The sequence below is a fragment of the Anabas testudineus genome, chromosome 5 (genome assembly GCF_900324465.2).
Source record: "Anabas testudineus chromosome 5, fAnaTes1.2, whole genome shotgun sequence".
NCBI lineage: Eukaryota > Metazoa > Chordata > Actinopteri > Anabantiformes > Anabantidae > Anabas > Anabas testudineus.
The window spans coordinates 4126244-4151055 of record NC_046614.1 but is presented as its reverse complement, the minus strand read 5'-3'; the positions used below and the strand labels follow the sequence as shown (position 1 = coordinate 4151055).

Below are 24812 nucleotides of genomic sequence, written 5' to 3'. Positions count from 1 at the left end.
AGACAAAATCAAACAAATAAACATACTTTGTAATAAACCCTATCATAATGAATACAATAGAAGGAAAATAAGGGGCCTTCAGCCCAAGATAGATGAAATATATATTTATAATGAGCAAGTGGCATTTATCAGATCAGGGAACAGATTGATTAAAGAAGGTGAGAAAAATTTAGCCTATTTTAGTGGTCTTGAAAAATGAAGACAAAAAAAACAAAACAATATTAAATCACATATGATCACTTTTTCCAATAAAGTTTCTTCTGTTCTCTTCTTTTTTATTGTCATTTGTTACAATTTTTTATTACATGTACATTGCCAATTTCTCCCTTGGATAGCTTTGCAGCAGCAACTTTTCCCAGTGCAGATATTGGTAGCTATCAAAGCTGTTTTCAGACTCTCTTAGCCAACAATGATTCTTGGATTCATGCATCACTTTATATTATTAATTCAACATGTCAGGGGCAGATCTACAAGGTGACAATGTGGGGGAGGTGCCCTAAATTGCAGGGTTTGTCCCCCCAACAAACAAGATCTAACAAATCAGTAATAACAACTTTAGTAAGCTCATTTTAAGAAAACCCTTTCACATTTTTGACCCGTTTTAGTCTTGTAAATGTAGGTGTGTGTGTGTTTTATGTTGGAGTGTACTGTCTGAAACGTCAAGCTGCTGTTTAGGCTTGATTGCCCCTAAAAAAAAGTTAACAACCCTAATTAGATCTAGCTGTTTAAAAAGAAACACGCACAGCAGCATTCAATCACAGGGAGTCCCCATCCGCATCCGCCCTGGTCTGGACACCTGCCCAAAACCACCAAGCTACGCCTTTCCTAACAAGTGTAGCCTACATTTCTCTGGATATACCACTGTAGCGAGTCAATCATAGTATTACTGTAATTGTTTCAGATGACACAACCCTGTTTTCATACGTGATAAGCACTTTACTATTGTTGACTTCGGAGCATCCATGATTCTTATACTACAATGGTGTACTAGCTAATACATTTTTACAAGGTTGTCAATGTATAAAAAGCAAGGTGTATACTGTGATTTTCTTTTCAAAACTGCAACACATTCAAATGTTTACACTGCACTGACTGTATTTTAGGAAACTTCTAGGTGAACGTAATATTTTCCATATATGCACTTTTATGAAAATGATACAATTTAGGAGGAAAAATTGCTCATAGATCATCTGTGTGTTTTTCACAAACGTTTTGCACACACCTGCTGACACACTTCCAAATCTAAACTACAATGGCAAATATGTGGACAACCCATACTGGTTGTACCTTACACGACTTGTTACCTGTGCCCGAACTGCCTGACTGGCTGTTCAACATGACATTAAAAACATGATATCATCCACATACCTATCATTGTGCCACCTGATCTGCTGCCAACTCTGGTTAGTATAAATTCAGTGAACTGTGGCAGACACAGCACAGGTTGTAGCTGACAGATAAGCTCATAGTCCTCTCTGACACAGCACTGCCAGTTAGCCTCCAAAAACAACTGCCCTTGTCTCACATCTGGAAGAGGTAAGTGAGGGACCATGAGCATCATTTAGGTGGTGGTGGTGGTGGTGGTGGTTAAGAGTATATAAACACAATAAATGTGATGATGTTTGTCCTCACTGTCAAACAATGTGCTAAATTAGTTCATAATTTAAATAAGAGTTGCGCTGGTAACGCACCACGTTAGTAAAGGGGCAAGAATTATCATGGTTCCACAAATGATAAATGATAATTTCATGTGTTCATGCAAAAACAATACCTGAATTAAAGCTAAAGCTAACGTATTTGAATCATCAAATAAATAAAGTTTTTGACCTTAACAAGGAAATGTGACAGGATTTCTAATCTTGTGAATGCCTTGCAGAGAGTATAATTAACATTTGTATTTTGCGTTCTAGATGAAGCCCACAATGGGAATGTCTGGATGTTGGCAGATGCTGTGGCTCTTGCTGATGCACGTGTTAACAGGATGCGCAGGTAAAGTGTCTGAAATATTATCAACAATAATATTAGCAAGTATCTGAACTTCTGATAAGTCTTGTGCAACTTTCTATCACTACAGTACAGTAGGTTCTCTGAGGTATTTATATTAAATTTTGTTTTACTTCTTTTTTTCTTCTTCTTCTTCTATTACTGCTGAAACCACAGCCAATATAACCATACCCACTACAACACGTGCATACCCTCCAGTGAGACTGGTCAATGCCAGCAGCTGCTGCTCTGGCAGAGTGGAGATCTTTCACAAAGATCGGTGGGGGACAGTGTGTGATGACATCTGGGGGATGTCTCATGCTGAGGTGGTGTGTCGACAAATGGGCTGTGGCAGGGCTGTGGCTGCATACTCAGCTGCATTTTTTGGACCAGGCAGTGGACCAATTTGGTTGGATGATGTTAAGTGCACAGGAAATGAGTTAGCAATAACAGACTGTGTACACAGAGATTTTGGGATCCATAACTGTAACCACAAGGAAGATGCTGGTGTCACCTGTAGAGGTGAATAAATAAAACTATTTACATTTTTTTAGTTAGTTTTAGATTTAGAACTTGTTTGACATAATACAGAGAACTCAACTTTACTTTTCTACTAATCTCTTTGTGTTTTTTTCTTACAGACTCTCAGATTCTACTGGAGGCCTCCCAGCTTGTTTGCGGTGATACTCAGCTTGAAGTTGGTGTGAACTTAAGTGCTGCTCAGTTGGATTTGAACGTATTCTCTGGTCACATGGCAGTCTCTTCCTGTTTCAGTCACAGATTACAAGATAATGTTGTGTGGTACCAGGTTCCACGTCAGGCTGGTGTTTGTGGAACTGTTATGATGGTGAGTGGAATTTCTATCACCTATGTACCAAATTCATCACTGTTAGCTCCAAGTGTTTTGGTTCATCTTAGACTCTGAACTCAAAAGATACTCAAGTTATTTCTGTAATCTGTTGTTCTCCTGTCTCTTTGAAGGATTTTCCATGTCACGTTTAATGCCATATGCATATCAAACAGTACTGTTTTCTCTTTATTCTGGTTTGTACTTAAGTTGAGGATAACCTGATTAGACGGCTGATTAATCCTTCTTCCTCCTTGTTTCAGACCAACAGCACCCACGCCATTTACTCCAACAACTTATTTTTATACCCTCCAAGTAACGGTTCCTTCGTTCTCCCTGAGGTGATTCCATTCTCGTGTGCTTATCCCTTAAACACCAACACCAGCTTGACCAGCATCAGATTACCTTTGTGAGTATTTTCATTCTTGACTAGCAGTGCACAGGACTTAACTTTCATGATAACAGAAGTTCTTCACTGGACAATAGAATGATATTGTAAGGATGAAACCCATCTCTAATTGTCACTCTTTACAGACAAGAAGGTGGCCTCAGTGGCTCAGGCACAAGAGCCACAGCCAGCTTGACTCTTTTCCACAACTCCAACTTTGCAAACAGCTATGGACTGGGCCAGGTCGTCCTTCCACTGGGCTCTCCATTACATGTAGGAGTGTTTGTGACTGAGAGTGATCCAGCCTTTGTACTTGTTCTGGATGACTGCTACATCACTCAGTCCCCCAACCCTGACGAGCCCACGCAATACTTCCTCATTCAGTCCAGGTTTGTGTCTCTCCTCATTTTGAACCAGAAAACCACAACTCTACGGGGGTGTGTAATGGCTCTGATGATGCTGTCTGATACTGTCTTCTTTAGGTGTCCCACTGACCCTCAAAGAGTGTCAGTGGTTGAGAACGGTGTGTCCCTCCGTGCTCGTTTCTCTGCCCTGGTTTTCCCTCTCCAGGGTAGCGATATCTTCCTTCACTGCAGAGCCAGCCTTTGTGACAACAGGAACCACAACTGCATTCCAGTGAGTCAGACACTCATCGCTTGTTCACCTATAAATGATTTTTAGCCAGTCGCAACAGTCATGTCTGATTATTCTGTCACTCTTACTACACAGTTTTGTTCAAGGAGGAATAAACGCTCTCTTGCCAGCTCAACTCAGCTCGATCTTGTCACATTTGGACCGATAACATGTGAGTATAAAACCTGATGTCTGAGCTTATGTATCAATACAGTGAACTGTGTGGACATTATAACCATATTTGTTCTTGATCTTCAGGGGAGAAGTGACTGTGATGAAATCACCTGGTTTACACTGGAAAGTGATGCATGCATATTTATTCTATCAGATCATTTAATAATTACATGAAATCAGCCTTTATTAATGCTACATTGATTTAGAATGGAGGATATGCTTAATTTTATTCTTTAGCAATAACACTATTCTCTCAGTTGTTGATTGGCAACAGATTTGTGAGCATTTGTAACAGAAATATTCCCTGATCAGGCAAACACTAACAAAATGACAAAATGTGTTTGTGTTAATGGTGGACAGTTCTCAACATGGGAGCTTGGTTGAGGGTATACCATACACAGTTGCCTTTCCCTTTTCTTCTTGATTTCAGGATAGATCTGACAAATACGTGGAGCGAAGTGATTTATTCTACAAAGTGATGCACATACATTTTTATGATTATTTCATATATGATATAATTTAATTTAATAAAACATGAGTTATAATAAAATGTGTGTAAAAACATAAGCCTGCTTGTTCTAAATAAAGTGAAGCATCAAAAACAAAACTGCTTGCATATTTTATATGAAATAATTGTTAATCCATTATGGATAATTTTCATCATCTCACCTAAAAATGACACTGACAGAGCCTCCACTAGGGAGACTTGCATGATTACATGCTTTTACTTTGTGTAACATTGGGCTGGAAGTTATTTTTAGAAGTTTCTCCCTTACCTTAACTTAGACCCTTAATAAAGACCACTGGTCATCAAAGTCATCAAAGAAACTCTCCATTTTCTACCAATCACAAATGGACATTCAAAATTCAAGGTTCAAAAAACTTAATTAATCTCATAGGGAAATTGTTTTGCCTCGTTACAGTTGTTCTCAACACAGACAGAAACAAAGGGAACCACAACCAGAAACGATCAACACAAATACACAATAACATCAATACAGAAAGTATATATACAGAATATGTGAGATGAATGAAAACAGGTCAATAATTATAGTCTAGCGTGGAATGACGTGACGTGGAATTATATGACAGAAATTGTCAGTTCCAACACCCTTTACAGAGGGACGAGGAATTGTAAAGCTTGATGGCCACAGGTAGAAAGAATCTCCTGTGATGTTCTGTGGACCATATGATGTTGACCAGTCTCTGGCTGAATGTGCTCCTCTGTCCAGCCAACACACTGGGTGGGGGGTGGGAGGGATTGTCCAGGATTAAGAGGAGTTTGGACAGCATCCTCAGCTACAACATGTAGAGGGTCTAGCTCCACTCCCAGAACTGAGCCAGCCCCCCGGATCAGTTTGTTCAGCCTGTTAGTGTCTGCCACCATTATGCTGCAGCCCCAGCAGACCACAGCATAGAAGATGACACTGGAACCACAGACTTATAAAACATCACCTCCACCTCCTCCCCCTGTATAAAGAGAGGGATGACGGGACTCCCAGATTTACTGAAGTCCATCACCAGATCCTTTGTTTTATTGATGTTCAGATGAAGATGGTTCAACTGAACTATGGACTGTGGACTGGTTTGAACTGGAGTCAACACGAGTCCACAAAACTTTCCACCCCTCCCTGGTATTCTGTGACGTCTCCACCCTGAATACATCCTACAACTTCAGAGTCATCAGAAAATTTTTAAAGATGGCAGGAGAGGTACCTGAAGTCTGAGGTGAAGACAAATGGAGACAGAACTGTCCCCTGTGGAGCACCTGTGCCACAGACACACAGTTCTGCAGGTGAACATACTGTGGGCGGTTAGTAAGGTAGTCCATGATCCACAAAATCATCTGAGTGTTAACCTGCATGTTTTTATTTTCTCCCAGCAGTGCAGGCCAGATGGTGTTGAGTGCACTTGAGAAATCAAAAAAACATGATCCTCACTAAGCCCTCAGGCCTGTCCAGGTGGGTGTAGGTGCGATGGAGCAGATGTATGATGGCGTCATTGTTTGTAAAATTGTACAAAGAGTTATCCTTTTACATTTGTTTCTCTCATGAAACTGCCATTTGTTATAGCTTAAAGTGACCCTTGTGAAACTTGTTTTTGCTATAGTGAAATAGTACACCAGACTTTTATCTTAAAGAGTCAGCTAGGATGCTCCGGCATGGAATTCACCTCAAGATGAGAATCAACTGCAACGTCACAACTGCCATTATTATGTCTTTACTTACAAACTGAAAAACATCTCTCTCCCATCTGAAATCTTTAAAAAGAACTGTATGTGTTAGACTCTGTCAGTACATGCTCCATTGCACAAGATAAATTACTGTTACTACTGCTTAATCTCATCGGTGGTCCTGAGAAGTTTATTACAGAAATGTTCCTATCAGTCATCCACTCCAACTTGGGGTTAAAAGGCAAACTGGAGCAGGTCAAGTGAGGGTTTGACCAGAGGTCGGAGGGAGTCCAGGATCAGCCTCTCAAAAGGCTTCATAATATGTGAATGCGGAATCCAATGAATCCAAAATGCTGCATCAAACGCCTTGGGATATCGATTTAAAAGTTGAAGTCACATTCAGTAAAAAACATCAAAGTATGAAATAGGGAAATACTGAGAATGGTCCAACTGTACACAACACATCTGTGGACCCACAACAATGACTCATCCAGGAGATCATAAAAGATCACAGATTAGTGTTTAACATAATATTAAGTGAAATTGTTGTCTAATTTGATCCTGCAAGGTTTTACTCTGCACATGTTTTTTGATCATTATAAATTAAAGTAAAATCACACAAATTCTCAATCTCATTTAAACTTACACTTAGGCTTGTGGAATCAGATTTGACTTCGACTTGACTAGCCTAGACTTGGACCTGTATTAGACTTGACAAAGGTGGACCTGACTACAGCCATGGTTACCCCTACTCTTAGGAAAAGAGCTACACTAACTAGTTCAGTCAAGAGGATTGAGGCTGCAGTTTTGTCTCATTGATGACTCATCGATAAAGGACCCGTTTGTGTACAGGACATTGGTGTATTACGAACAACTAGAATGTTATTCTGCACTGCCTCACGTAAAGAACTGACTTCCTGCTAGTTGACTCACCTAACATGGGAGGAGTATCTTAACTTTTGGATTCCTGCTCTCTGTGTGTCCTTGAAAGGTTCACCCATTGGAACCTGAAACACTTTTTCTATTGTGTTCATTTCAAGTCAATAAAACCATACTGCCATAAGTCCAATTTATTCTACTTGTTAGTCCACACATTTTTACTACATAATAAAATGTATTTACATTTTCCGTCCTCATTTCTTCATCCGTTATACTATTCACTTGTGTTCTTAAGGGTCGTGGTAGCGCTGGAGTCTGTTCCGGCTGTCATTAGGTGAGAGGTGGGGTACACCCTGAATAGGTCGCACGGCCATATTTTCCTTTTTTTATAATAAATAAATAAATTCTTAATAATTCTCATTTTCACCAAATGTCAGAATTGGTTTTGTAGTAACACATATCTTGAGTTCATTGTGAAGTAGACAATTAGAATTTTAGTCATAGTCAGTACTGAAAAAAGTTAAATTCTGTTTGAAATCGGATTTTTAAAAAATGGATTTTAGTATAGTATTATTCAGATGTGGGATGATACAGCACACTGACATGGCACGTGTGACAAGAACATGCCACAAGTGACTTTCACCCGACACATGTGAAGATCACGCTCTGGATCTTCGTCACAAATGAAAATGAAACTTTGCAACACTGGCTGACATACAAGAAGACTTATTGTTTGACACTTGTAATCTACAATTGTCCAAGTCTTGGTACCAGAACTATAATTAAAGTATTCAAACCTATTTCTACTCTCTAATTATATTCAATTAAACATAACTACTTCTCAGCACAGGTCATGATTAACCCTCCATCACGTTCGTTGGTGTAGGTTAAACAAGACAGGTGAAATTTCTAGTACTTGCCACATGATTAACACTCCAACACCTTCAGTGTGTATAGATGCCAACCCTCTATTGTACTTGTTGATTAGAAACAGCTAAACAAGCCAAACAGAAAAGCAATGTTGTCCCTGAATGCTATTGTTGGCATAACTGACCAGGCTAGTGTGAACTTAGGGGTAGCAGTGGTTTTGCTTTCTGCTGTGTCAGCAGTCACAAGTAATCAATGTGCCCATGTACCAATAAAACTATTGCCTAGTGCTACCCTATGATTTTTGTTCTTCCTGCATTCTGTCATGGCAGGGAAAATAATTGTAGTCCTCTACACATCACACAACAACATAATTAGAGTCAATATAATATGTCAAAAGATAATGCTTCATTATTGTTGTCTGCGGTATGTATGACTTCAATGGTGATGATGATCTCCCAGTTGACATTGTCACAACAGGGTGCAGGAAATTAAAATTTTTGATTAATGATGGGATGCATTTAATGAGCATGTGATGTTTTGAAAAGTATTAAGGTAGAAGGTGAGAATATACAATACCAGGAGGATTTGTCATATGCTGTGTAATAGTTCCTTCTACTACATTAGGTGTACATTTTAATGTACTTTTATTTTTGGTCACATTTTAATTAATTTAACCCCAAAACAATAAATTTTCTTCTTTTATCATCAAACAAGATGCTGAACACTTTGAGTGAAGACGTGACACACTCACTGAAAAACCTGTCCACCCTGTAATGTCTGCTAATTATTTAATTACAAGTAAATTAAATGGTCAGGTGTTCTAAGGCGGCAGGTTTATCAGTATGTAGTGTGAGCGTTCTGGGTTCTCCTGACTAGTAAAACACCACAGATAAGAGACAGTGGTCAGCTCTACCACCCACTCCAAGCAACACTTAGTTAGCCAGCAGCTCTCACTCATTCACACAATGGTGACTGACTTGATGCTGCTTCCTGTTGGTGGCTCCCTGTGCAGTCTTGTTAATCCCATCCATCCATTATCTTAACCGCTTGTCCTCCTGAAGGTTGCTGGAGTGCAGGGTACACCCTGGACGGCTCACCAGTCTATCACAGGGCAGACATACTGAGACAGACAGCTATTCGCACTCACAATCACACCTATGAGCAATTTAGAGTCACCAATTAACCCTAACATGCATGTCTCTGGATGGTGGGAGGAAGCTGGAGTAACAGGAGAGAACTCATGCAAACACGTAGAGAACATGAAAAATACGCTGCTTTCTGGCTGCATTCTCTGCTTCATTCTCCTCCAATACCACATGAGCTGACTCCTGCATGATTGTTCTGATATACAGTTAGCTGTAGCTTTAGCTGTATGTTTCGGGCCATTGTCTTTCTACTGTATAAAGTAGCATTCCACTTGTTTTGCAGCATTTGGCAGTCTGTGTATATCACTGTATTCAATATGTATGTCATTTGTCAGTATTTTATAACAACAACAACAACAACAACAACAACAATAATAATAATAATGATGATGATATTATTATAATAATATAATATAATAATAATAATTTCTTGAGAAATGGTCTTGATGATGACTGACGAATGAATGTTAAACAAAGGTTTGCTTTTTTTCTTATAGTATATTATCCTCATCACCAGTGCTTTTCTTAGCATTCTTAGCATTAAGCAACATATTTCTGCAGTGTTGTTGTACTCTGATCATCTCAGGTGAGGCACCACTTGCTCTTACAGTCTTCAAACCTTCAAGCCTCCCCCTCATTAAAAATAAACACGGTTCAGAACCATATATGAAAGAGACTCTTTATTCCCTTTTCAGTACAAAACCAGTTCGAAGACATTTGGATGTGCACACATTCACCAAAATTCAAAGAATCACTCCTTTCCTGTAGGATGACATATGTTTGTTTTGTTTGTGTTGGTCTACGTGATTATATCAGTTATAAACTGACATGTTCATAAAATGCTACAATTAAAGTTCACTTGACAGCATCTGAAGAAGACAGCAGGATAATTACAACTAAGACTCAAAGCAAGTAGCACACAGGTGTTGATCTTCTTATGAGTGAAACCTTCAAATCAGAGAACGTACCCATACTCCTGTCAACTATGCACAAGGTCACTCTTAAATTATTGTTATTTTGAAATGCTGACATTCAACATGTTATTAGTACCATTCTTTAAAAATAATAGCTTTTTTGTAGAAAAGATTGAGATAACAAAATGAAATACAGTAAAGAAAATGTAATGTCTTGGATAGCTACATCATTAGAATTAAGTTCAGTTATATATAAATGAATTATTTACAGGTTGTGTTCAAAAAATCATTTAGAAAAGTGTCATAAATCTTTTACAAAGGAGATTTAGTTTCTCACCTGTCAACCTATCATGTTATTACTACACAGCAGTATTTCAAACTTCAGCTTTCCTTTCATTTTAAGTTCCTGTCTATCCTGTTTTGGCAGTGGCAACCAAGAGAGATTTTGCACATACACACTACTTAGACTGCTCAATCAATTGTTTAACTTCCCTTAATATTTTACATGTAAAGATCTTTTATTTTATTACAAACCTGATTCAGCATGAACCTAAATTAATTAATTTAACTCTGTTTAACTCAGATTTTAGCCATTTTCTATGTACTATTGGTCAAATCTATTAATTTTAGACATCAGAATAAGTATAATATTTATCTTTTATCAGATTTTAAAGGATACACTGTTGCTATTAGAACTGACAATTAAAATAACTTCAACTACTCTTAACTCTAATTTTTATTTTGCTACAACATTATATCAGTGTCCACTAATTCTGATCTATCTTCTGTTTATTCCTGATATTTGGCCAGTTTTGCATATTTAACATTTGCATATTTTGTCTGGTCTTCTATTTAGGGGCACAACAATTTTTATTTCTTTTCTTAAAAAGACCCTCATTCCACAGGCAGAAGCAAAACTAAAACATTTCTGAAACCACAGAGGAACTTATTTTACTCCACAATTTAGTTTTCAGTCAAACACAAATATTAAAATTTTGTATTACATGTACATTGCCAATTTCTCCCTTGGCTAGCTTTACTGTAGTTCAGCTTTCCCCAGTGCAGAGATTGGTAGCTATCAAAGCTTTATTTTATTAATTCAACATTTCAGGGGCAGATATACAAGGTCACAATGTGGTGCAGCTGCCATAAATTGCAGAGTTTGTCCAAATAAAACACCAAATACTGTATGTTCACAAACAGTTCAAAACACTGACACAAACGATATGTTTGAATATATATATAATAACTTCAGTAAGATCATGGTAAGAAAAACCTTACACATTGGTGATAAGTTTTAGTATTGTAAACGTAGGTGTGTGTGTGTTTTATGTTGGATTGTACTGTCTGAAACTTCAAGCTGTTGCTTACGCCTGGTCTCCCATGAAAAAACTTTACTAACCCTAATTAGATCTACCTGGTTACAAAGAACCATGCACAGCAGCATTCAATCACAGGGGGTCACCATCTGCATCCACCCACATCTGATCTGAAAAGCACTGAGCCTGAAGCATGTTGCCCTCTAATCATCTGCATGTGATACTTTTGTGAGATTTGTATTTTTCTCCTCTATGCACTGTTCTTTATTCAGGCACATCTAAAGCTTTGATACATATTATTTATCCATTTTGCACACACCTGCTGACACACTTCCAAATCTAAACTACAATGGCAAATATGTGGACAACCTATCCTGGTTGTACCTTACACGACCTGTAACCTGTGCCAGAATTGCCTGACTGGCATTCGACATTAAAAACTATGTGGATATTATCCACATACCTATCATTGTGCCACCTGATCTTCTGCCAAATCTGGTTAGTATAAATGCCCAATGGACTGTCGGAGAGAAAGCACAGGTTTGTAGCTGACAGATGAGCTCATCCTCCTCACTGACACAGCACTGCCAGTCAGCCTTCAAACACAACTGCCCTTGTCTCACATCTGGAAGAGGTAAGTGAGGGACCATAAGCATCATTTAGGTGGTGGTGGTTAAGAGTATATAAACACATTAAATGTGATGATGTCAAACAATGTGCTAAATTTGTTCATAATTTAAATAAGTGTTGCACTGGTAACTCACAACTTAGTAAGGGAGCAAGAATGATCATGATTTCATGAATGATAAATCATAAACAATACATGAATTAAAGCTACAGCTAATGTATTTCAATCATCATGACCTCAGAGTTATTAATGATGTTCACGTCTTCTCCACTTCTCTAATAAACATGCACCGATCGTAATGGCCGGATTGATGCTTAAAGACAGTGATCGGTGATCAATCTGAGATATCAAAATGCTGTGAAGACACAAAGCTTGTAATTTGTAACACACATAAGGCCAACATGAGGAACTACTACAAAAGCATGATAGAAATGAAATCAAATGTAGGTTTTAACCTTAACAAGGAAATGTGACATGATTTCGAATCTTGTGAATGCATATTTAGATTCTTGCAGAGAGCATAACTGAACATTTGTATCTTGCATCCTAGATGAAGCCCACAATGGGAATGTTTGGATATAGGCCAATGCTGTGGCTCCTGTTGATGCACATGTTAACAGGATGTACAGGTAAAGTGAAATATTATCAACATTAATCTAAGCAAGTACCTGAACTTCTGAATAAGTCTTAAAGTGCAACTTTCTATTACGACCGAGCAGCAGGTTCATTTATAATCAATTTTGCTTCTTCTTCTATTACGCCAGAAACCACAGCCAAATTGATCATACCTGCTGCATCTACACCCACTACAACTCCACCCACTACGACACATGCATATCCTCCAGTGAGACTGGTCCATGCCAGCAGCCTCTGTGCTGGCAGAGTGGAGATCTTCCACAATAATCAGTGGGGGACAGTGTGTAATGACATCTGGGGGATGTCTCTAGCTGAGGTGGTGTGTCGACAAATGGGCTGTGGCAGGGCTGTGGCTGCATACTCAGCTGCATTTTCTGGACGAGGCAGAGGACCAATTTGGTTGGCTAATGTTAGGTGCACAGGAAATGAGGCAGCAATAACAGACTGTGCATATCAAGGTTTTGGGATCCATAACTGTAGCCACCGGCAAGATGCTGGCGTCACTTGTGAAGGTGAATAAATAAAAGTATTAATATTTTGTTAGTTAGTTCTACTGATGAGTGTTTGTGCTTTTTGCCACTACATGTTAAAGGTGGAGCATCTTCTCATTACAGCTGGTAGCAGTGGAACCCTTCACCTGCTATGTGGCTAAAAGAGGTTTACTTTCTCTTTGAACAGGCACAACATCTACAACGACACCTCCTACAACCACACCTTCTGAAACCCCACCTTCTACAACCACACCTTCTGCAACCACACCTTCCACAACCACACCTTCTGAAACCACACCTTCTGAAACCCCACCTTCTACAACCCCACCTTCTGAAACCCCACCTTCTACAACCCCACCTTCTGAAACCCCACCTTCTGAAACCACACCTTCTGAAACCCCACCTTCTACAACCCCACCTTCTGAAACCCCACCTTCTGCAACCACACCTTCTGAAACCCCACCTTCTGCAACCACACCTTCTGAAACCCCACCTTCTGAAACCCCACCTTCTATAACCCCACCTTCTGAAACCACACCTTCTGCAACCACACCTTCTGAACCTCCAGCTTTTACAACCACACCTTCTGAAACCCCACCTTCTGAAACTTCACCTTCTGAAACCCCACCTTCTGCAACCACACCTTCTGAACCTCCAGCTTCTACAACAATACCTTCTGAAACCCCATCTGCTACAACCCCATCTTCTACAACCACACCTTCTGAAACCCCAGCTTCTACAACCACACCTTCTGAAACCCCACCTTCACTACTAGAGGCCTCTCAGCTCGTTTGCAATGATACTCAGCTTGAAGTTGGTGTGAACTTAAGTGCTGCTCAGTTGGATTTGAACGTATTCTCTGGTCACATGGCAGCGCCTTCCTGTTCCAGTCACAGATTACAGGATAATGTTGTGTGGTACCAAATTCCACGTCAGGCTGGTGTTTGTGGAACTGTACTGACGGTGAGTGGAACTATACTACCTATGTACCCAATTCATCAATGTTAGCTCCAAGTGTTTTAGTTCATCTTAGACTCTGAACTCAAAAGATACTCAAGTTATTTCTGTAATCTGTTGTTCTCCTGTCTCTTGAAGCATTTTCCATGTCATGTTTAATGCCATATGCATATCACACAGCACTGTTTTCTCTTTATTCTGGTTTGTATGGAGGTTGAGGATAGGCTGATTAGACAGCTGATCAATCCTTTTTCCTCTTTGTTTCAGACCAACAGCACCCACGCCATTTACTCCAACAACTTATTTTTATACCCTCCAAGTAACGGTTCCTTCGTTCTCCCTGAGGTGATTCCATTTTCGTGTGCCTATCCCTTAGACACCAACACCAGCTTGACTAGCATCAGATTACCTTTGTGAGTATTTTCATTCTTGACTAGCAGTGCACAGGAATTTAACTTTCATGATAACAGAAGTTCTTCACTGGACCATAGAATGATATTGTAAGGATGAAACCCATCTCTAATTATCACACTTTACAGACAAGAAGGTGGCCTCAGGGGCTCAGGCACAAGAGCCACAGCCAACTTGACTCTTTTCCACAACTCCAGCTTTGCAAACAGCTACGGACAAGGCCAGGTTGTCCTTCCAATGGGCTCTCCACTGCATGTGGGAGTGTTTGTGACTGAGAGTGATCCAGCCTTTGTACTTGTTCTGGTCGACTGCTACATTACTCAGTCCCCCAATCCTGACGACCCCACGCAATACTTCCTCATTCAGTCCAGGTTTGTGTCTCTCTTCATTTTAAAACAAAAAAAAAAAAAAAACACAACTCTACGGGGGTGTGTAATGGCTCTAAAGACGCTGTCTGCTACTGTCTTCTTCAGGTGTCCCACTGACCCTCAAAGAGTGTCAGTTGTTGAGAATGGCGTGTCCCTCCATGCTCGTTTCTCTGCCCTGGTTTTCCCTTTCCAGGGTAACGACATCTTCCTTCACTGCAGAGCCAGCCTGTGTGACAACAGGAGCCATAACTGCGTTCCAGTGAGTCAGACACTCATTGCTTGTTCACTTATCAATGATTTTTAGCCAGTTGCAGCAGTCATGTCTTATTCTTCTGTCCCTTTCACTTCACAGTTTTGTTTAAGGAGGAATAAACGCTCTCTTGCCAACTCAACTCAGCTCGATCTCGTCACATTTGGACCAATCACATGTGAGTATTAAACCTGATGTCAGAGCTTATGTCTCAGTGCAGTGAACTGTGTGGACCTTATAATCATGTTTGTTCTTGATCTTCAGGGGAGAAGTGACTGTGATGGAATCAGCTGGTTTACACTGGAAAGTGATGCATGCATATTTATTCTATCAGATCATTTAATAATTACATTAAATCAACCTTTATTATTGTTACATTGATTTAGAATGGAGGATATGCTTAATTTTGGACAGGTTTGAATTCTTTAGCAATAACACTGTTCTCTCAGTCATTGATTGACAACAGATTTATATGTGTTTGTAACAGAAATATACACTGATCAGGCAAAACATTAACAAAATGACAAAATGTGCTTGTGTTAATGGTTGACAGTTGTCAAAATGGGCGTTGGTTGAGGGTATATCATACACAGTTGCCGTTCCTTTTTCTTCTTGATTTTTAAGATAGTTCTGACAAATATGTCGAGCGATGTGATTAATTCTACATGATGATGATGCACATACATTTTTATGATTATTTCAGATGTGATATATAATTTAATTTAATAAAACATGAGTTATAATAAAATGTGTGTAAAAACATAAGTCTGCTTGTTCTAAATAAAGTGATGTATCAAAAACAAAACTGCTTGCATAATTTTTTATGAAATTCTTATTTTATGAAATTTGTAATCCATTATGGATCATTTTCATCATCTCACCTAAGAATAACACTAACAGAACCTCCACCAGGGAGACTTGCATGGTTTCATGCTTTTACTTTGTGTAACATTGGGTTTGAAGTTACCCTCAGAAGTTTCTCTCTTAACTTAACTTAGACCCTAACTGAGCATCTATCTATCTCCTAAAAGGTATCTCTACGAGGCCTAAACATACACTTTTCTAAACTTGGACCTCAAACCTCACAGTATATTTAAGTTTGCTCTTTTTATTTAATTTAACTTCTTCATTTAGCCTATGTTTTGTCTTATTTCCGGTGGCTGCAAGGATCAAGTTCAAAGCTCTGTCTCTTGCCTACAGAGTGGTTAACTCCACAGCTCCATCTTATCTCAATTCAATCGTTCAGGTCTACATCCCTCACTTTTTCACTTTTTCGATAGCACTTTGCTTTGATGCTGTTTCTTCTTGACTTAGATTTTGTTTGCTTGCCTTGTTCCTCACTTGTAAGTCGCTTTGGAAGCGTCTGCTAAATGACTAAATGTAAATGTATCTCCTGAACTGGTTTCATCCATGTAACACCTTCAGACCTTTAAGGTATATATTCAACTCAGAAGATAACACTGCTGTATATTCTTTATTTAATAAATGCAGAAGACTTGGTCCACTTGGTCATCAAGATCATCAAAGAAACTCTCCATTTTCTACCAATCCCAAGTGGACATTGAAGATTCAAGATTCAAAAAACTTTATTATTCCCAGAGGGAAATTGTTTTGCCTCATTGCAGTTGTTCTCAACACAGACAGAAAGAAAGGAAACCACAACCAGAAATTATCCACACAACACTATAAAAAATAAGTCAGTTGTGTGTTCCCAGTTCATGTTTCGTTCTGAATAATCCACCATATTCAATATTTACTTTTTCAAACTAAAAGTTTTCCATAGCAGCACTGGCATTCAACACAAATACACAATAACATCAATACAGAGAACTTAATATATGTACAGAATATGTGAGATGAATCAAAATAGGTCAATAATTATAGTCTAGGGTGGAATGACTTATATGAATTATATGACAGTAATTGTCAGTTCCCCCACCCCTTACAGAGGGCCGAGGAATTGTAAAGATTAAAAGAATAGACAGGTAGAAAGGATCTCCTGTGACATTCTGTGGAGCACTTAATGTTGACCAGTCTTCGGCTGAACATGCTCCTCTGTCCCCTGTGTAGTAGGTGGGAGGGATTGTCCAGTATTGAGAGGAGTTAGGACAGCATCCTCCTCTCAGCTACAACATGTAGAGGGTCCAGCTCCACCCCCAGAACAGAGTCAGCCCTCCTAATCAGTTTGTTTAGCCTGTTAGTGTCTGCCACCTTCGTGTTGCTGCCCTAGCAGACCATAGCATAAAAGATGACACTGACTCAAAAACATCTGCAGCATGGTGCTGTGGACTGGTGTGGACTCCACAAAACTTTCCACCACTCCCTGGTACTCTGTGACATCCCCATACAGGATGAAGAGGAATAGAGACAGAACTGTCCCCTGTGGAGCATCTGTGGTACAGACCACAGTGTCCGACACATAGTTCTGCAAGGTGAACATACTGTGGGCGGTTAGTAAGGTAGTCCATGATCCAAGAAATCCGGGGAGTGTTAACCTGCACGTTTTTTAATTTGTCTCTAAGCAGTGCAGGCCAGATGGTGTTGAATGCACTTGAGAAATCAAAAAACATGATCCTCACTAAGCCCCCAGGCTTGTCCAGGAGGGTGTAGGTGCGATGAAGCAGATGTATGATGGTGTCATTGTTAGAAAAATTGTACAAAGAGTTATCCTTTTACATTTGTTTCTCTCATGAAACTGCTATTTGTTATAACTTAAAGTGATCCTTGTAAAACTTGCTTTTGCCCTAGTGAGATACTGGACCAGACTTTTATCTTAGTGGGTTAGATAGGATGCTCCGGCATGCAATATACCTCAAGATGAGAATCAGCTGCAATGTCACAACTACTATTGTTATATCTTCCTCCCATGAAATCTATAAAAAGAACTGTAGGTGTTAGACTCTGTCACTGCATGCTTTCTTGCACAAGAGAAATTAAACTACTGCCTTATTAATCTCATCGGTGGTTCTGAGAATTTTCCTATCAGTCATCCACTCCAACTTGAGTTTGATGGGCAAACGGTAGGGGGTCAAGTGAGGGTTTGACCAGAGGGAGTCCAGAATCAGCCTCTCAAAAGCCTTTGTAATATGTGAATGCTAGATCCAATTAATCCAATGCTGCATTAAGGGCTTTAGGATATTGATTTAAAAGTTGAAGTCACATTCAGTATAAAACATCAAAGTATGAAATGGTGAAATACTGAGAATGGTCCAACTGTTCACAACACATGTGTGGAGCCACAACAACGACTCATCCAGGAGATCATAAAAGATCACAGATTGAAAGATCACAGAAAGAAATTGTTATCTAATTTGATCCTGCAGAGTTTTACTCATTTTTTTTATCATTTAAAATAGTAAAATCACACAAATTTTCAATCTCATTTAAACTTGCTCTTGGGCTTGTGGAATCAGATGTGACTTCGACTTGGCTAGCCTAGACTTGGACCTGTATTAGACTTGACAAAGGTGGACTTGACTACAGCCATGGTTACCCCTACTCTTAGGAAAAACAGCCACACTAACTAGATAATTTAGTCTCAGTGATGACTCACTGATAAAGCCTGTTTGTGTACAGTACATTGGTGTATCACGGAGAACTAGGACTAACTTGTGCACTGCCCCACGTAAAGAACTGACTTCCTGCTAATTGACTCTCCTAACATGGGAGGAGTACCTTAACTTTTGGATTCCTGCTTTCTGTGTGTCCTTGAAAAGTTCAGCCATTGGAACCTGAAACACTTTTTCTACTGTGTTCATTTCAAGTCAGTCTTGTATAAAACCATACTGCCACAAGTCAGAATCATTCTACTTGTTAGTCCACATATTCTTAACCTATAATAAAATGTATTTATATTTTCTTTCCTCATTTCTCCATCTGTTATACTATTCACATTTCTTCTTTCACATTATTCACATTCTCATTTTCACCAAATGTCTGAATTGGTTTTGTAGTACCACACATCTTGAGTTTATTTTGAAGTAGCCAATTTGAACTTTAGTCATAGTCAGTACTGAAAAATGTTTCATTCTATTTGAAATTGAATTTTTAAAAAATGGATTTTAGTATAGTGTTAGTCAGATTTGGGATGATACAGCGCACTGACATGGCACGTGTGACAAGAACATACCACAAGTGACTGTCACCCGACACATGTTAAGATAACTCTCATGATCTTCGTCACAAATGAAAATGAAACTCTGCAACAATGGCTGACCTACAAGAAGACTTATTGTTTGATACTTGCAATCTACAAGTGTCCAAGTCTTGGTACCAGAACTATAATTAAAATATTCAAACCTATCTCTACTCTCTAATTAGCTTCAATTAAACATAACTAGTTCTCAGCACAAGACATGATTACCCCTGCATCACGTTCGGTGGTGTAGGTTAAACAAAGAAGTTTTTGTGTTGTCAAGTTTTATTTTCATATGTGACACAGGTAAAATTTCTAGTACTTGCCACACTTAGCTACTCTAACAGCAAATGTGAATATGGTCTTCAGTGTGCATAGGTTTTGTTCTTGACTCAGGACAATTCCAGTAGGAAGTTTTGGTAAATGTTTGGTAATTAAGGCCCATTGTAGAAACTGTTTGTTCCTATTGTCTCCTAGGTAAAACTGATAATTACTCTACACATCACAAACAACCTAATTAGAGTCCATATAATATGTAAAAAGATAATACTTCATTGTTGTAGTCTGTGGTATGTATGACTTCAATGGTGATGGTGATCTCCCAGTTGACAATGTCACTACAGGGTGTAGGAAATTAAAATTCTTGGTTAGTGATGGGGATGCATTTAATGAGCATGTGACTTTTTGAAAAGCATGAAGGTACAAGGTGAGAATGTGCAATACCAGGAGGATTTGTCATATGCTGTGTAATAGTTCCTTCTACTACATTAGGTGTACATTTTAATGTACTTTTATTTTTGGTCACATTTTAATTAATTTAACCCAAAAACAATAAATATTCTTCTTCTAGTCTACAAACAAGATGCTAAACACACACAGCGAAGACATGACACACTCTCTGAAAAACCTGTCCACCCTGTACTGTCTGCTAATTATTTAATTACAAGTAAATTAAATGGTCAGGTGTACTAGGGCGGCAGGTTTATCAGTATGTGGTCTGAGCATTCTGGGTTCTCCTGACTAATAAAACCCCACAGATAAGAGACAGTGGTCAGCTCTACCACCAACTCCAAGCAACACTTAGTTAGCAAGCAGCTCTCGCTCATTCACACAGTGGTGACTGACTCGATACTACTTCCTGTTGGTGGCTCCCTCTGCAGTCTTGTCAATCTCATCCATCCATTATCTTAACTGCTTGTCCTCCTGAAGGTTGCAGGTGTGCGGGGTACACCCTGGACGACTCACCAGTCTATCACAGGGCAGACATACTGAGACAGACAACCATTCACACTCACAATCACACCTATAAGCAATTTAGAGTCACCCATTAACCCTAACATGCATGTCTCTGGATGGTGCCTGATTGTTCTTGTTAGGTCCATAAATAAGGGAAAGATGATACGTTTTTTGGAATTTGTCCTCTGTAAACCACAACATTGATTTTGAAATGAAACACTCAGATGTGAGCAAGGTCATGCCTTTAACTTCTTTCACAGACTGAATTTGTACTTCCTTTGCAGATTTAGGTTTACTGGGGCATTATTATGGTGTAATTGCTCCACCTTGTGTGACTGCTATGTCTGTACATGTTAAAGTCAGTCATGCATTTAATAATAAGAATTTCCTGAGTCAGGAAATGTACTATTGGTCAAATCTATTAATTTTAGACATCAGAATAAGTATAATATTACTCTTTTATCAGATTTTAATGGATACATTGTGCTATTGGAACTGACTATAGATCACAACATTTTATTGCACAGACTGGAACATGTCATTGGGATCAAAGGAACAGCACCAGAGTGGTTTAAATTATATCTGTCAGATAGATTTCAGTTTGTACATGTTAATGATGAGTCTTCCATGCACAGCAAAGTTAGCTACGGCGTTCCACAGGGTTCTGTGCTTAGACCGATTCTTTTCACTTTATACATGTCGCCCTTAGGCAATATTATTAGGAAACACTATTATTAGGACATCTCCTGCACTTCATACATAAAAGAAATATCTAGAACTTTTCTCACCTGAGAAACATTGTTAAAATTAGGAGCATCCTGTCTCAAAGTGATGCTGAAAAACAAGTCCATGCATTTGTTACTTCCACACTGGACTAATGTAATTCATTATTAATAGGATGGCCTCCAGTTAATCCAAAAGTTCTCACTGGAATTAGCAAGAGAGATCATATTTCTCCTACGTTAGCTTCTCTCCATTGGCTCCCTGTAAAATCCAGAATTTAATTTAAAATTCTTCTCCACACTTAAAATCACTTAATAATCAGGCTCCATCTTATCTCAAAGATCTCATAGTTCCATATTTTCCAAGCAGAACTCTCCGTTCCTCAGGCTGCAGGTTTACTTGTAGTTCTTAGAGTTTCCAAATGTAGAATGGGATGCAGAGCCTTTAGCTATCAAGCTCCTCTCCTGTGGAACCAGCTTCCAATTCAGGAGGCAGACACCCTCACCACATTTAAGAGTAGACTTAAAACTTTCCTTTTTTTATAAAGCTTATAGTTAGAGATGGATCAGGTGACTCTGTACCATCTCTTAGTTATGCTGATATAGGTTAGACTGCTGGGGGAACTGATAATTGATAATTGATAAACTGAGCTCCTCTCCTCTCTCCTTTCTCCTATATCAATGCAAATTCCACCATTGCATGTCATTAACTTTGTGTCTTCTCTCTCCTGTAGTTGTGTTTCCTCCTCTCTGTCTCCCTCTCTGTACTTTTCTGCAGGTATCCTCGGCCTGGAGCTGTTATCTCCAGAATCCAGTTGACCTGCTCAATGTTCTTGCTGCTTGTTCTTGTTTTTGTGGCCTGCTGTTCTTTTTTCCCTCCTCTTTCCACTCACCCCAACAGATGGCCTCCCACTATGAGCCTGGTTCTGCTAGACGTTTCTTCCTCTAAAGGGAGTTTTCCTCTCCACTGTTGCCTAAAGCTTGCTTAAATGGGATTGTTGGGTTTTCTATATAAGTTTTTGTATAATTATACTCTGTAAGGTCTTAAACACTGTAAAGTGCTTTGAGATTATTTCTGTTGTGAATTGGCACTATACAAATAAAACTGAATTAAATTGAATTTAAAGTGCTGCAGATCAGTAAAGGCTGTCCATGCTGAATGGCTTTCACAGAACACACTATGAAAGTGCAAATGCCAAAAAGACATGTGAGGGGAAACAGTAACTAGGACTGCATCAGGACTATGTATATTATGATTGAGAGGAATGTCATTCAACAACACTCTATATACCCACTTAAATTATGAAAAAGGCAGCATCTGGTGGTGACTTTTATGTCTGCAACACATGCAGTCTCATTTTACCTGAGCTCTGCTCTACTATACTTAGACCTGTTGCACTTCTTTTCTCAATGTAGTAAAGTCCAAATCATCAGACAGTTGTACAAACAGAGTGTGGTGTAGTGAAATAAAGTTGAAATAGTGTATGATTGTGATTCATCACCTGCTACAGATTCTATTCTGTAGATCCAGTATATAAAACAGCCAGGGAGCTACACCTTCCTCAGAACTATTTTTTTCTGCATTTGTGGTGCAGAGATTTATGTTAACATTTGCTCATATAAACTGACTATAAAGGAGCATGAAGCATGAAGTTCAAACAATCTTCTGCAGTTTCATACACTAACAATGACAATATGCAAAAACAATGAGCCTCCATAACACTTGGTCTCTGCCCATTGAATTTCTTTACAGTTTACCTGCCTGCACAAAGAGAATGAATGATGTCCAGTGTTTCTCCAGTTATTCACTAGCCAAACCACCTACAGTATAAGCTCTGCAGCAGCTCCATGTAGTGCATTCAAGTACACTCACTGGATACGTCATTAGGCACACGTGTCCATCAATACATACAATAGCAATAGCATCAACCTTTATTCACTTTTCAGCACCAAAGAGTACAAAAACATTGGGATGTGCACACATTCACCAAAATCACACCTTTCCTGTAGGATGATATATTTTTACCTTGTTTGTATTGTTCTACGTTTTCAAATCAGTTACAAACATGTTCATAAAATGCTACAATTACAGTTCACTTGACAGTGTCTGAAGAAGACAGCAGGATAATTAAGACTAAGATTCAGAGCAAGCAGCACCCAGGTGTTGATCTTCTTATGAGTGAAACCTTCAAATCAGGGAACGTACCCATACTCCTTAAATTATTGTTATTTTTTGAAAATGCTGACATTGAACATGTTATTAGTACCGTTCTTAAAACTATAATAGCTTTTTTGTAGAGAAGATTGAGAAAACAAAATAAATACAGTAAAGAAAATGTAATGTGTTGGACAACTACATAATTAGAATTAAGTTCAGTTACATCTAAATGAATTATTTACAGGGTGTCAGTGTTAAAAATCATTAAAAAAGTGTCATAAATCTTTTACAAAGCTGATTTAGTTTCTCACCTGTCAGCCTATCATGTTATCACTGCAGAATAGTATTTCAAACTTCAGGTTTCGTTTCATTTTAAGTTCCTGTCCATCCTGTTTTGTCAGTGCCAACCGAGAGAGATTGTACACATACAACCCACTTACACTGCTCAATCAATTGTTTAGCTTCCCTTAATACTTTACATGTAGAGATCTTTTATTTTATTACAAATTTTATCCAGCATTAACCTGCACTAAATTCATTTATTTAACTCTGTTTTAACTCAGATTTTAGCCATTTTCTATGTACTATTGGTCAAATCTATTAATTTTAGACATCAGAATAAGTATAATATTTATCTTTTATCAAATTTTAATGGATACATTGTTGCTATTGGAACTGACAATTAAAATAACTTCAACTACTCTTACATCTGAATTTTATTTTGGTGTTGAACCAAACCTTCACCAATGTTTGTGAAACCTTGGTGCAATAAAGAACAACCTTCCGCATAGTCTTGCATGGCCAAGATTTTATTTATTTTTTATTTTTTAATTTGTGACACAGATTTTGCCAGAAGATTAACTGAACTGTCTTTTCCTGTGGCACGTGAAGATCGTGTCACATTTCACCCAACCTCTTATATCATCATTACAGAACATTATTCCAAACTTCAGCCAAAGGGTATTTGGTTTCTTTCTGACAGGAATGTTAAGTTCCTTTCCATACTGTAGTGGCAGTCCCAGCTGTGAGAGAAAGTGCAAAAAACAAACCTGCATTTGCTGCTGTAGTGTGACTCTTTGGATCATCAGAGGGTTACAGCATTATATCAGTGTCCACTAATTCTGGTCAATCTTCTGTTTATTCTTGATATTTGGCCAGTTTAGCCATAAATAACATTTGCATATTTTGTCTGGTCTTCTATTTAGGGACACATTGAGTTGTATTTCTTTTCTTTAAAAGACCCTCATTCTGCAGGCAGAGGCAACACTAAAACATTTCTGAAACCACAGAGCAATGTTTAATTCAGTAAAACTGAATGTTTAGTTATGTTGTCTTTTAGCTTAGGTCAGTGTAAGTGTACCTTTTTATAATTGTTCATGAATTATCACCATACTGTTGAAATTCAAAAACACAGATCTTTGTTAGTATCCAGTCTGCAGTTGATATGCATAAACATACCTGGTCACCAGCTTTCATACCAGGAACTGTTAAGTCA

General features: G+C 38.6%; 2 protein-coding genes across 2 annotated transcripts; both read left to right on the top strand.

Annotated features, from left to right (window-relative positions):
- The first annotated feature begins 1450 nt into the window (after window positions 1–1450).
- LOC113155493 (uromodulin-like) lies at window positions 1451–4613 on the top strand. Its single transcript, XM_026350261.1, has 9 exons — window positions 1451–1536; window positions 1911–1989; window positions 2161–2505; window positions 2625–2830; window positions 3094–3239; window positions 3365–3607; window positions 3701–3854; window positions 3948–4023; window positions 4110–4613. The coding sequence occupies exons 2-9, from the start codon at window positions 1911–1913 to the stop codon at window positions 4118–4120; spliced, it is 1260 nt and encodes a 419-aa protein (XP_026206046.1). The 5' UTR covers window positions 1451–1536; the 3' UTR covers window positions 4121–4613.
- Window positions 4614–11874: 7261 nt separating this feature from the next.
- Window positions 11875–15738, top strand: LOC113155492 (soluble scavenger receptor cysteine-rich domain-containing protein SSC5D-like). Its single transcript, XM_026350260.1, has 9 exons — window positions 11875–11959; window positions 12504–12582; window positions 12718–13101; window positions 13268–14043; window positions 14305–14450; window positions 14577–14819; window positions 14922–15075; window positions 15169–15244; window positions 15331–15738. Exons 2-9 carry the CDS (start codon window positions 12504–12506, stop codon window positions 15339–15341), a joined length of 1869 nt encoding a protein of 622 aa, XP_026206045.1. The 5' UTR covers window positions 11875–11959; the 3' UTR covers window positions 15342–15738.
- The last annotated feature ends 9074 nt before the right edge of the window (window positions 15739–24812 follow it).

What these genes read in the sequence shown, in the direction of transcription:
- LOC113155493 (XM_026350261.1), top strand. Translation starts at nt 1,911, where the DNA reads ATGAAGCCCACAATGGGAATGTCTGGATGTTGGCAGATGCTGTGGCTC. An exon ending in CGTGTTAACAGGATGCGCAG is followed by an intron (nt 1,990 to 2,160) that starts GTAAAGTGTCTG and finishes CTGAAACCACAG; the next exon opens with CCAATATAACCATACCCACT. An exon ending in ACCAGCATCAGATTACCTTT is followed by an intron (nt 3,240 to 3,364) that starts GTGAGTATTTTC and finishes CACTCTTTACAG; the next exon opens with ACAAGAAGGTGGCCTCAGTG.
- LOC113155492 (XM_026350260.1), top strand. Translation starts at nt 12,504, where the DNA reads ATGAAGCCCACAATGGGAATGTTTGGATATAGGCCAATGCTGTGGCTC. An exon ending in TGCTGGCGTCACTTGTGAAG is followed by an intron (nt 13,102 to 13,267) that starts GTGAATAAATAA and finishes CTCTTTGAACAG; the next exon opens with GCACAACATCTACAACGACA. An exon ending in TTTGTGGAACTGTACTGACG is followed by an intron (nt 14,044 to 14,304) that starts GTGAGTGGAACT and finishes TCTTTGTTTCAG; the next exon opens with ACCAACAGCACCCACGCCAT.